The sequence below is a fragment of the Corvus cornix genome, chromosome 17 (assembly GCF_000738735.6).
Source record: "Corvus cornix cornix isolate S_Up_H32 chromosome 17, ASM73873v5, whole genome shotgun sequence".
In the NCBI taxonomy this organism is placed as follows: Eukaryota; Metazoa; Chordata; class Aves; order Passeriformes; family Corvidae; genus Corvus; species Corvus cornix.
Window position 1 is genome coordinate 8,944,654 of NC_046346.1, and position 13,657 is coordinate 8,958,310.

Here is a 13,657-nt window from a genome sequence, read left to right on the forward strand (position 1 = left end):
AAGGCTGTTTCAAAAATTCCCATATTTTCAGGAAACCACCCTAACGCTGAGGAGCATCATCTCATTCCCTCTGGGAGCGGGTGGGAGAAGGCAGGCGATGGAATCAGAACCTGACTCAGATGCAGCACATCCTCTCCTGAGGTGTCTGCACAGCATTTGGGGAACCACCAAGGCGGATCTCAACCAGAAAAACGCTGCACAAATGAGGGGAGAACCTCTCCCACTCCCTCCAGCGCTGCCAACAGCCAGAGATTTGCGGATTTTCGTCTCCGGCCTGGGACGCAGGAACCAGAAGCTCCTTTTCGAAGTGCTAAATAGCTTTTTTACAGGGTCATTTAGGCAGGATCAGTGGAATTGAGGCCGTTAATCTGTTAATTTTGGGCTGTGCTTTGCTCTCAGGGGTTGGGGGGTGTGTGAAGGAAACGCCCTTGCAGTGACACCAGGTTTGTTCCTCTCCAGCGCTCAGGGAATCGGAGCTTTTAACACTGATATAATCTCAGATCCTGGAGATGTTCCCATTAAAACAGGCTCTGAGCGTGCCCAGGTGCAGCAGTGTCCCCTCTGTCCCACCCCGGTGTCCCCTCTGTCCCACCCCGGTGTCCCAGCACGTACCAGGCTGCGGGGTCGTACTCAGCCCACACCCGGACAAACTCGTCCAGGTGGTGGGGCCCGAGGATGGAGGAGTCCCTGGTCAGGTACTCGAAATTGTCCATGATCACAGCCACGAACAGGTTCAGCATCTGCGGGGAGATGGGGTCAGGGAAGGGAGGGAGAAGGGGAAGGAGAAGGGGGAAAAGGTAGGGGGGAAAGGAGAAAGGGAGGGAGAAGGAAAAGGAAGAGAGGGAAGGAGAAAAGGAGAAGGGAGAGGAGAAAAGGAGAAGGGAGAGGAGAAAAGGAGAAGGGAGAGGAGAAAAGGAGAAGGGAGAGGAGAAAAGGAGACGGGAGAGGAGAAAAGGAGACGGGAGAGGAGAAAAGGAGACGGGAGAGGAGAAAGGAGAAGGGAGAGGAGAAAGGAGAAGGGGAAAGAGAAGGGGGAAAGGAGAAGAGGGGAAAGAGAAGGGAGAAGGGGAGGGAAAGAAAATGGTAAGGGAAAGAAAATGGGAAGGGAAGGGAAGGGAAGGGAAGGGAAGGGAAGGGAAGGGAAGGGAAGGGAAGGGAAGGGAAGGGAAGGGAAGGGAAGGGAAGGGAAGGGAAGGGAAGGGAAGGGAAGGGAAGGGAAGACAGGAAGAATTTGGGTTTAAAGTTCAGAATGCTGAAGGAATCAGTAAATGGAGCATTAACTTTGGATCAGCTTTCAGAGCTGCAGCTTTTTAAGACATGCACAAGAAATAATCCACGGGTGGCACACAAAGGATCTCGGGGGGGGGCACTCAAGTTGGTGTGTCCATATCCAGCTCCAAACTGCCACAGGGAGTCCTTTTCCTGGTGGAAGGGTTCTGAGGATAGCAGGGATTGGCTGCACAGAGCATCAGATGTGGGATTTTAAAGCAAACCCATGGAGCTGAGCGAAGGCTCCGTGTGCTGCTTTTTGGAACATCACAGAGCTTTCACCTCATCCTGCACGAGCTTTAACCGGGTCCCTGTCCCTGCTTTTCTGTTCCTCTGTCCCAGCAGGGCTGGGAAGTGACCCAAGGAGCAGGGAGGCGGTTATGGATGTTCAGGAAGGCCCTGGCACCTTGTAAAGCTCAGCTCCACCACGACCACGGGTAAACACCAAGCCCAGCTGAGTGTTTTCATGTCCAAAGCTTTTCTGGCAGAAAAAAAGAGTGATTTTTACATTTGTTTGGCAAACAAATGATCCTTGTGGGTCACTTCCATCTCAGCAGATCCCGGGATTCTGTGGAATGAGTGTGATGCTCCCAGGAAATGCTGCTGACCTCGGCTGTTGTCACCCTGCCTTCCCCAATGCCCTCCTCCAAAGGGATGTTACAAGACAAACCCGATTCGTGCTTAATTCCAAATAGTAGCCCCTGCTGTGAGAAGAAAGATAAACCCTTCCCTTTAATGACTGAATGATCTCTTTGGGGGTTTTAGCAGCAGGATGATAAATGGGGTTTAGCAAAGCTGGCTTGGTGGTGTCTAAATTATAATTAGGGATGAGGAGGAGGCAAAGGGCTGGGCTGGGAAGGGTTTGGGGGAACCACGCCAGCACCCCCACTTTGTGGGGATCAGGACTGACTTACCAGGAAGGAGCAGAGGAAGATGAAGGACACGAAGTAGAAATAGGCAAAATCACTGCCACACTCCTTTTTGGTGAGGCCAGAGAGGGGGTCACAGGCTCTGTTGCTCAAGCAGGACAACATGATCTCGTGCCAGGCTTCCCCCGTGGCACTCCTGCAACACAAGGGCAGAGGCTGAGTTCATCCACCCCTCCCCATGCCAGCCACCTCACAGTATTGCTGCACCCAATTAACCAAATTAATTAGGTGGGAGGTTGTGTCCAGGAGGAGAGGCTGTATTTACACTGGGAATTGGAACTACCCGTGGAAAAGGAAGGAGAAAGGACATTTCCCTCTGTTATAGGGGGGTAAAAGAAACCAGCCAGGCTCAGGTAGGCTAAAAGCTTTATTGCTTTTGTGGAGGATAAAACCAGATTGATTTAAACTGCAAGTCTAAGTAAACAGAGCTTAGATTGTTGCCTTTTGAACCTAGTGCTGGCTCTGAACCCAGTGGAGAGGATGGGAAATGAAACCAGGCTTCTCTGCTGGAATCTCTGATTTCCTTTAGCAGGCAGATAAATTCCAGCATGGGCTGGTGGGACTTGGGTCTCTTTTTCATCACAGTCTCCTGGGTGTTTTTCATGAATTCCCTCCTCCCCCTCTAACTTCTACCATCGAGAGAAAAGAGCCAAAAGGAAAAAATTTGGAGGCCCAGAGGGTTTGTCCCCAGAATAAAGCAGTCCCTGTGAAGTGCACGCTTGGTTTGGAAGTCAGGGATTCTCCACATGCACTTGCTCTGAATTCCTGCTTCCCTCAGTGTTAATTTGCCTTGAATTCCCACAGCCAGCACACCAACTTTGGCCCTGTTTCTTTGGGAAAACTCCGTGCCCCATCCAAACTGGAAAAACTTCCAGGCTATTGTGAATTACAGCGGATTTCCCCACTGGTGCCTGGGTGCCAAAGGTCCCATCCCTTTGTGGGGGATTGTGCAGGAACCAGTGCCCATCCCAATCCTGCTGCCCCTGCTCCTCACCCCCCCTGCAGTGGGTCTGGGAAGGGACCACGAGGCTGAACAATTACCCAGTTTTACTAAAATTCAGAGTTCTGAGCCCAGTGATTATTCTGAGCTAGAGGGGACTGATTTCATTGCTCTGTGGCTTCACAGAAATTATGGAAACCAAATCCCAGGCAAGGATCCAGTTCCAAGCACCACAGAGCCCTCAGAGCTGAGCCTTGGCAGGGCTGGCAGGGACTGGTGTTCACTGGGGGGGTCTCCACAGCTGGATGAGGAGCATCACCCCCAAACTGCCCCGAGCTGGAGCAGGGCCTGTTCTGCCAGCTCTTAAAATGAAAATCTGTTATTTAATAGATTGGTTTTTCACTTGGAAATGCTGCATTTCCAGGCAGGATGAACCCAGAGGGAAACATGTGAATTGTGAAGCACAGGAGAACGGTGTTGGTGGAGGAACTGTTGGCTTGCTTGTAATGCAAAAATGACCAATTAAAGGAATTCTCTTCAAAAGTTAAAAGAAACGAAGCTTCGGGACAGGAAACCCATCAATCAAAACCAGGGGGGTCCTGCCCTATATTCAGCTTCTGCCTGAGGTGACTGTGGGTTGTCACAGCTCTGGGTGACACTTTGTGGAGGGGCTGAATCCGATCTGCCGAGGAGGAGGAGGAAGCAGGAATGGATAATTTACACAAATCCCTGTTTTAAAGCGTGCTGGAGTCTGAGCAGCTCAGCTGGCACCTGCACCAAGATGGTTTTGCTGTTCACACCCAAACCAGAGGGTGTTTTGTCCTCTCCTTACCTGAACAGGAGCATCAGGGCTTGGAGGAAGGTTCGGAAGTTGTTGTGCCGATTAATGGAGGTTTCATCATCTAAGGCAATGTTCCCAAATACCTGCCACGGGAAACAGAGGGGATTCAGCCAAGCACAGCAAGTGGAGTTGGAAAGCAAGGCAGGGAAAGAATCTGTCCTGGTTTAAGGGCTCTCAAGAGCTGGAATAATTTCTGTGCTGAAAAGGGAGATAAAAATGTGTCCTGGAGATCAAACACAAGATTAATGCGCTTTGTGTTCACACAGGTCCTTCCCAGGCCCAGAAAACTTCATTATTTCTTCTCAGGAAGGTGCAGTGCCTGGGCTGCTCCCTCCTCTCAGCCTCCTGATGTGTCCATACCCAGGGGATGTCTCTTCCCATGGGATTCGTGGATGTCCAGCTGGAAATGTGACCCAGGCTCGTGCCCACAGCTGCTTTGTCCAGCTCACTGGGGACAATGAAAGTAGAAAAAGAGGCCTTTTTTTCATTTCTAATTTACCTGACACCAGACAAGAAGAGCTTTTGCCTCATCCCAAATCATCCCTCCTGCTGTGGAGGCAACAACCCATCTGCCCCCTGAACAAACCCATGGCCAGAATGAAAGAATTCCATATTTTACCTGCATGCCAATAATGGCATAGATGAAGAAGAGCATTGCAATGAGGAGACACACATAAGGCAAGGCCTGTGGGAAAGGAAAAAGTGGGATTAATGATAGCAAATGCAAACATCCAATTCCCAGGCAGGACTGACTGAGTTTTGAGGCATTTGTCCTTCAGGTGAAGGAAGTGGGAAGAGAATATCAACACTTCTGGCAGCCTTCAGGAGACAACCCCCTGGAGCCAGGTACTCATTGATCACACAACAGTCAGGGCTTTCCAAGGGCTCTCTGTATCCTTGGAAGCAGCAAGCAAGGGAAACACAGTCCAAGGATCAGCAGTGAACACTGGAGCTTCCAGCAGGCCCTGGAACTTTGTGTGCATAATTGTAGGAACGTTAATTTTTAATGACCTTGCTGTAAGTTCAGTCTGAGGAAAAGAAATGTCCATCCCAGAAATGAGTTCCAAACAGGCACAGTTTGGGATCCCAGGAGGACAAAAAGATTCTGAGTTTTAGCAAGAAATCAGTGAAGGCTGCAATGTAATTACATCACCCAGGCTGAGAGTGACAGCTATTTTCCACTTGGGCTAAATGAATGGGTAATTAATGCCTCTTAATTAGTAATAGCTCAAAAACCTGAGAAGTCTTGCCCTTGGGCCAGCACCTGTGATGCCTGGGGCAGGAGTTCTGCAGTCCGAGGGGAGCCCAGTAGGCATTGCAGAATCAAGAAATATCCTGAGTTGGAAAAGACACCCAAGGATCATCCAGTGCAGCCCCTGGCCCTGCCCAGCCCCCCCAACAGCCCCACCCTGGGCATCCCTGGCAGCGCTGTCCAAACGCTCCTGGAGCTCTGGCAGCCTCGGGGCCGTGCCCATTCCCTGGGGAGCCTGGGCAGTGCCCAGCACCCTCTGGGGGAAGAACCTTTCCCTGCTCTCAGCCTGAGCCTGCCCTGGCCCAGCTCCAGCCGCTCCCTGGGTGCTGTCCCTGGCCCAGGAGCAGAGATCGGAGCTGCCCCTCGGGAGGAGCTGCAGCCCCCGGGGAGCTCTGCCCTCAGTCTGCTCCAGCTGAACAATCCCAGTGCCCTCAGCTGCTCCTCACGGGCCCCTCCAGACCCTTCCCCATCCCCGTGTCCCTCCTCTGGACACTCCCTCACAGCTTTAGGTCTTTTTCTTATCGAGGTGCCCAGCACTGGAGCTGAGGCTGCCCCAGCCCCGAGCAGAGCGGGACAATCCCATCCCTGGCCCGGTCGGTGCTGCTGGGCCTGAGGCACCTCTGGGGAAAACCTGGGGGAAAACTGGGAAAAAAAGGGCTGATGTGGTGTCTGCTGGACACCTTTGCATGAGGGACACGGATTGAGAGCTCAGCACTGAGGGGAGAGACAGACAAACAGGTCCTCATGAAGCACAGAACGGCCTGGCTCCACTTGAGGGCCACACTCTGGACACAGGCTTTGGGAAGGGTTGGAATTGTGCTGGAAAGGGCCGTGGCTGAGCCCCCTCTCCCGGTATCCATCCACTCTGTGCTGCCTGGGAACACTTTACACCTGCAGACCCCACAGCAGGGACAGGGAGTCTGCACCCACAGCTCACAGCCCGTAAATCCCGGAGTGCCAGAGCCCGGTATCAGAGCCACAAATCCCAATTCCACATTCTGGGTTCTCCTCCCTGCACTGCAGAACCTGAGCAAGCCCCAGGACCAGAGTTAAAGCATAAAACAATGAAAAATGGGCTGCAAACCAGCAGAGAGCTGTAAAAATAACCAGTTTTGGGACAGGGGGGCTCTTATTTAGATCTAGGAAACAGCTAATTCAGTGTGCTGAGGATTGGTGGGAGGGAAGGGCAGAGGTAAAGAAAACGAGGCAAAGCATCTGCCTCAACTTCACCACAAAACCTCAACAAAACCTCATTTTTTTTAATCCTCCACATCATCAAACCCAGGCCTGTGGCTGTAAGCTGAGTTTCACCTCTGCCAGATCCCACCACACCCAAATCCTCGGGAAGGTAATTTAACTTTCCACTGGCTGCAGGTGAAGAACAGGGCACTTATCAGTCAGGCCACCACTTCTTTATGCAAATACCTGAGCGTCCAGACTTTGCCAGAGGGATTTTGGGGTAGTTTCAAGGGCAACCTGAGCGTTGAGCACTTGCTGGAGTTCGCATGAGCAAGCAGCCCTTCAGCCTCATCCTCCAAAATGCAGCGTTCCGGGGCTGGGCAGTGCTAACCTGGTCTCTTTTCTGGAGAATTAATGTTCCTGGGGCTGGGCAGTGCTAACCTGGTCTCTTTGCTGTAGAAAATTAATGTTCCTGGGGTTGGGCAGTGCTCACCAGCTCACTTTTAGCAGAATTAATATTCCTGGAGCTGGGCAGTGCTAACCTGTTCTCTCTTCTGCAGAATTAATATTCCTTGGGATGCTAACCAGTTTAATTGAAAATTAATATTCCTGGTGCTAACCAGTTTGCTTTTCTGCAGAATTAATATTCCTGGGGATAGTTAGTGCTAACCAGTTCTCTTTTAGCAGAATTAATCTTCCTTGTGATGATAACCGATTTAATTAATAATTAATATTCCTGGTGCTAACCAGTTTGCTTTTCCGCAGAATTAATATTCCTGGGGCTGGGCAGTGCTCACCAATCCTCTTTCCTGAATAATTCCTGAACCCTGAATTCCTGTAATCTCTCCGTAGAGGTGCAGAGAGGCCGTTCCAAGGCAAGGGAAGCTCTTGGATCCTCACTGGAAGATGCTCCAGATGCGCCAAGCACGAGCCTCTCCCCAAGTCTCTTCCCTGCCTCCCACATTGCCAAGGCTCACCTTGAAGGACTGCACGAATGTCCAGAGCAGGATGCGGATGGTGTAGCCCTGGCGGAGGAGCTTGATGAGCCTGGCTGCCCTGAAGAGCCTCAGGAAGCTGAGGTTGATGAAGTTGTCCTGCGGAAAGTAAAGGTTTTGTGTCCTTCAGAAACGACCGCGATCCGAAACCACAGCCCGCAAAAAAGAAATTAAAATTACCAGCTTCACGATCTAAGCAGCAAATCGGCCACCAGAAAACCTTCCAAAAGAAACATTCGTCAGTGCAGATCACTCCACATGCAGCAAGAATGAGAAAACCCCTCTCCACAAGAGCCCTCCCCTCTGCTACTGGGTCAATGAGAGGAAAGGAAAAGGCCCTGTCACGCTGTCCAGGGAGGGCTGATTTGCTTTGAGCAAGGCAGATTTTCTCCCCCTAAACATTCAGGGAGAGGGGGATGGTGCCGGATTTTCATTTCGTAAAGGAATGAGGTTGGTTGGAAGTCTTGGTCAGCTCTGTTTCCACAGGGAATTGAACTGAAGCCAAGACACTCGCAAGGGACGGCGTGACAAAGAAAGGCATTGTCCAGTGAAGACTCAAACATCCTTGGAAGAATGAGGATGTTTTCCAGCCTGGAGGTTTTCAATGTTTACTCAGCGTGTAACTGGACAGGTTTTTCAAGGAGAAACGGCACCAGAAGCTTGTTTGGAAGATGGATCAAGGGCAGCGAGTCAATTGGGGAGGTTGAGCTTTCACCAGCAGGAAGATGCCTTAGGAACCTGCTGGTTTTCCAAATTCTCATTAAATGTGTCTTCACAGGTGGATCAAAGAACTGCTGGAGGCAGGTTCTGATTTCCATTTGTTTTCTAGGATTTTCCCCACCCCTCACCCCATTTTTTTTTTTTCTTTCCTTCAGGGAAAAGAGGATTCTTGCCCCAATGAGCTAATCTAGAGAGGGTTCTTTCCAAAACAAAACATGCAAAAGCCAGATCCCTCTTGCCCTCCTGTTTTAAGGAGATGAAAAATATTCCCCCTTTCCATAATTCACTTATTTGTGGCTCTCTGATCACAGCCACTTATTTGACTGAGTGAGCTAAAGAGAGAAAACATCCCACTTTAAACTACAGAGCAGTGGAGCAGCAAATATAATCGTAAGGAGCTCTGCTTGGTAAAGATGAGCAAAAATAGGATTTCCCTTGGATTATTTTACCAGAAGTCACATTGAACTGACCCATGTTTCTTGCTCATTTGGCTACAGAGCTCATGCTGAAATTGGGGGGCTTGTTGGATCTATTGATTCTTTCAATGCCAGCTCAGTTTTGGGGCCATTAGCATTGCATTCCACCAATCCCATCAAAGAGTTCCAGAACTCAGTCTCAGGCATGCACTCGGTTTCTCTCAGGTTTAAAACACAAGCAGCTCAGAGTTAGGCACAGACCGAAAATCAGACTCGATCTTTCAAATAAAGAGAAAAGAGAAAAGCACAGGAATGTTCAATGAAAGAGCAGACAACACTGAGCTCATTCAAGCCAGCAACAGAACCCAGCTCCAGCAGGCAAAGCACAAGCGAGGATTCCCCTGGGTTGGGCAGTGAAACAGGCACTGAAAATGTCCCGTTTGTCTCGGCATCAGCTCCAGGTTTGTTTTCACAGCGCTTACCTTCCCTCCTCAACAGTCCAGCCGCACTCACCTGAGCAGGGCAGGCCCCTGGGGCAGAGCTGGGTAACGGGGGCATCGCTAAAGGGGTTCTTCATCCCCTGGTCCCACTGGGAGCCGGTCCCAGGGCAGGGCAGAGGTTTAACCCTGAGCCCCTCTTAATCAGGAAGATCTCCCCACCTGTGGGACCTGGGTCAGACCTTATGGGTAATGCTGGCAGCACTTAGGCCTCAAAGTCTGATTTTAACTTCAGAGCAATGCTCGAGCCAGATCTTTCCTGTGCACAATCCTCTGGCTCCAAGGAGGAGCAGAGGCACAGGATCCATCTCTGCGGGATCTCCCTCTTCCCACGTAACTGCAGCCCAACAGCAGGAATGTTGTCCTGCTCAGGCTTTGCTAAAACCTCATCATCCCAGCTGACAGGATGTTTAACACCTGCTTTGGGCTGGGCTCCCTGCAAGCTGAGCCACCCCAGTGCTGCCCATGGGAAAGGGATATAAATGGGAAAAGGGGTTTGAAACTGTGCAGTTATGTCTGTAACCCCTATTCCCTGGGATTTAGATGGACAAACAATCCATAGATTTTTTTTTCCCCCCCAGATTCCCTATGTGGCTCTGGCACTGCTGCTTCCTAAAGAGCAGTGAAAGCCTCAGCTCCGTGTGGAATCACTCCCAACCCAGGAAAATCCCCCATCACCGACACCCTGAGACTGTTGGAAGGAGCGTTCTCGGCACTGCGCGGAGAGAGGCGAAGTTCCCCACGCTGGTGGTGGCCGGAAGGGCTCCATGGGTGTGGCACCCTCAGCACCCCACGGAGAAATCCCATCCTCCAACACCTCAGCTCTCCAGGCAGGAATTGGGATCGCATGCAGCCAAAGGGGAAACTCCACCTTGCCGTATTTCTCGGGTAAAATAGTTTGGCATCAATTCTCCTCCCACTGTGCCACCTCTGTGCCATGACACACATCTGATATTTGGGTTATCAAAATCATCCTTTCCAGGTTTTTTTGTGCTTTCCTGTTGCACAGATGCTTACAGTGCTCACAACAGGCACGGGAGCTTTAGGATTTTATCATTCATCTGAGAAATAACAAATTCTGTTTGGAAAATCATTTCCCCGTGGCCTGTTGCTGTTTTTCAAAAACAGACAGGTCTGGTACTGAAGGAACCAGGCACCAGCCAGGGCCTGGGGGTCTGGGCATGGCCGGGCACTGCCACCACTTCCCACAACAGGAGATGGGAGATGCATCCCTGAAGAAAACTGGGAAGCAGTGGGGAAACAGGGAGAATAGACACCAGGGATAAAGAGCTGCCCTTGAAGGCTGTCCCACCATGGGAGCCTCCTCCGTTACCCTTTCTTAGGTTGTTTTCATAGAATCCCAGACTGGTTTGGGTTGGAAGGGACCTGAAAGCCCATCCAGTGCCACCCCTGCCATGGGCAGGGACACCTCCCACTGTCCCAGGCTGCTCCAAGCCCCAATGTCCAGCCTGGCCTTGGGCACTGCCAGGGATCCAGGGGCAGCCCCAGCTGCTCTGGGCACCCTGTGCCAGGGCCTGCCCACCCTCCCAGGGAACAATTCCTTCCCAATCTCCCATCCAGCCCTGCCCTCTGGCAGTGGGAAGCCATTCCCTGTGTCCTGTCCCTCTGTGTCCTTGTCCCCAGTCCCTCTGCAGCTCTCCTGGAGCCCCTTTAGGCCCTGCAAGGGGCTCTGAGCTCTCCCTGGAGCCTTCTCCTCTCCAGGTGAGCACCCCCAGCTCTCCCAGCCTGGCTCCAGAGCAGAGGGGCTCCAGCCCTGGGAACATCTCCATGGCCTCCTCTGGACTCCAGGAGCTCCATGTCCTCCCAGAGTTTTCCATACTGAAAAGCAGGAAAGCCATGGAGAACAGGGCACACAGGATCTGTTCCCAGTGCCTTCAGCACCAGAGTGGCTCCTGTCCAGCACAGGAGCTGCTCCCTCTGCCCACAGGGATGCTGCAGGAAGAGGCATCTGACCAAGCCAAGAATGGGATCACTCAGGAAGCTTTAGGACTTCTCTTCACCTGGCATCAACAAGAACCACCTTATTCATTAATTAATTCAGGAATTACTGATGAGGAAACAGCTGTGTTCCCATTTAAATATCCATGGTATTGCCAGCACTGGAGAAGTTTTCCTGAACCTTGCACAGGGTCTTGGCTTCATCTGGAGCTTGAGGAACCCACTGTTGATTTTAAGAGGCTGAAGATTTTTGCCACCCTTGTCTGTGCCGTGAGGACTCTGCAATTGTTGGGATATCCTATCAGTCCTTCCATGCCGAGTCAGGAATGCTGGAAACATTATTTTGTGTGTGATGCCCAGAACTTTCCTCATTCCCTCCCTGACAGAATCACAGACTTCCTGAGCTGGGAGGGACCACCAGGATCATCCAGTGCAGCTCCTGGCCCTGCACGGACCCCCCAACAGCCCCACCCTGGGCATCCCTGGCAGCGCTGTCCAAACGCTCCTGCAGCTCTGGCAGCCTCAGGGCCGTGCCCATTCCCTGGGGAGCCTGGGCAGTTCCCAGCAGCCTCTGGGGGAAGAACCTTTCCCTGCTCTCAGCCTGAGCCTGCCCTGGCCCAGCTCCAGCCGCTCCCTGGGTGCTGTCCCTGGCCCAGGAGCAGAGATCGGAGCTGCCCCTCGGGAGGAGCTGCTGAGCTCTGCCCTCAGTTTGCTCCTCTCCAGGATTCCTCCCAGCTTTGCTGCTCCTGCTGTGTCCCTGCAGCAGCTCCATGGTGCTCCAAAGACCTCGCTTGGATGCCAAGTGATCCAAGGAGCCTGGACCTGTCTCTATGGAGTAACAACCCCAGTCCTAACAAAGCACAGGATGAGCTTCTCAACCTTTAACCTGCAACAGGGACAGCAGCCCAAATTTAGCAAACTGATCTTCCCCCAGTGTATTTTCACGTTCACTGCTGATGCCAGAGCCCTTTTCTGTGCTGCCTGGGCCAGGTGTGCAGCAAAGTGTCCAAATTTATCCCAACTGCTCCCACACATCTGGAATGGATCCAGCACTGTGGAGGATTCACCTCTCGGTTTGCACTGGGCAAACTTTGCATTTACACATTGTCGTTTCCTCTGCTGCATCCCAGCAGAAAATACCCTCCATGAACATCCATGGAGCTTCTGTGCAGCCTGGAAATGAAAATTCCCCCGGGTTTGTTTCTTAACAGCAACTGTGCAACAGGAAATGTGGATGCTCCCAGATCCAAGAGCTGGTGTCAGGTGGCTGAGCAAGGATTTTTGAGAAGCTTTTGGTCTCATTTGCATTATCAACCATAGCCAAGATACTTAAGAATGGAAAAATAGAAATATTTCAGATCTCATTTTCCTTTTTGGATTCTCTTTTGTTTAACTGATGATGATCAAAGATAAAGGCCAATATTTCCAAAGGCATCTTTGGAATAAATTTATATTTTGGCACTAAATTCCCAGTGGGATCTGGCTCCTGGTACTTTTCAGCTCTGCTCATAACATGATTTGTGCATTTTACTTGGAGTTTTGGGTTTGGATCTAGCGACTCTGTGTCCACTGTGGTGGCAAAATGGGTTCTTCTATGGGTTGGTGTCACAGCGAATTTTCAAATTTAAGATCCTTCTTTCCCACCATTTTTGATTTGAGGGAAGCAAGTCTGTTATCACGTCAATAATATTCTTGCCTTACAATATAGAGATTAAAACTGAAGGTGCTTCCTTCAGCAGAAATCTCCATCACCTCATCCTAAAGGAACCCAAACCCACCTTCACAGAGCTGAATTTGGTACCACCACCTCCAAACCCCAGCGTTTCCAGGTCCAGAACATCCTTCCCTCGCCATCTCCTCCCGCTTCCCACGGAAATAAAGCAGGTGGCAGTGTCCCCTTTGGCACAGGGGGTGGCACAGGGAGCAAGGGACGGGCTATTGGCAACTCATTGTCACCAATGAGCCCAGGGAGGGAGGTGCAGGACAGAAGCCACTTCAGGGCACGCTGCAGTGAGGCTTTTCCACCAGTGCAATCGGAACTCTCATCAAAGAAAAAACCAAACAGAAACGGATCAAATCAAAGAAAAACGAGAGAAAATCAAAGCAGAGAATTTAAAGAATTGTTTAAATTCAATGAAACCAACCGTGTCCTATATGTGATGTTGTCATGGATGGATATTTGCAAGATTATTTACAAATTTTTAGATTTTTTTTTTTTTTGAGCAGCAGGTGCACAACATACAGACGGAGACATGGTTTTCGCATTGTATGTTGATTGGATGGCGTGATTCAGCAGGTAGATAAGGAAAATAAGGAACAAAAACAGGAAACAAAAAGAGAAAATGAGTAATCAGGACAAGCAAAAAGGAAACTCTGAAAAATTTCACTGGAAAAAAAAAAACCCGTCGGGCTATCGGGGGTGGGGAGGTGTTATTTTATGGGAACTCCCGGAGTAAAAAATGCTTCGAACCAAAAGAGATTCGGAGATCCTCGAGGTAACACAGACAGTGCAGTTGTTATTTGCATTTCAGTTTGTAATGCAAATTTGGAGACAATTCACAAACACTTCTCAGGGTGGTTTTTTTCTATTTCCAGGCATAGAAATAGATGTCAGTTTGCCACACACCCACTCGGCCTCCTGAGGCCAACTGTGTCCACAA

At 50.7% G+C, this 13,657-nt stretch overlaps 1 protein-coding gene across 1 annotated transcript in view; it reads right to left on the minus strand.

Annotated features, from left to right (window-relative positions):
- LOC104688232 (voltage-dependent N-type calcium channel subunit alpha-1B) overlaps positions 1 to 13,657 on the minus strand; it is a 261,393-nt gene that overhangs the window by 29,537 nt on the left and 218,199 nt on the right. Inside the window, 6 exon segments of the mRNA XM_010397632.3 lie at positions 613 to 740; positions 2,184 to 2,334; positions 3,971 to 4,062; positions 4,599 to 4,664; positions 7,388 to 7,504; positions 13,142 to 13,147. Of these exon segments, the coding sequence (XP_010395934.3) occupies positions 613 to 740; positions 2,184 to 2,334; positions 3,971 to 4,062; positions 4,599 to 4,664; positions 7,388 to 7,504; positions 13,142 to 13,147 (560 nt within the window).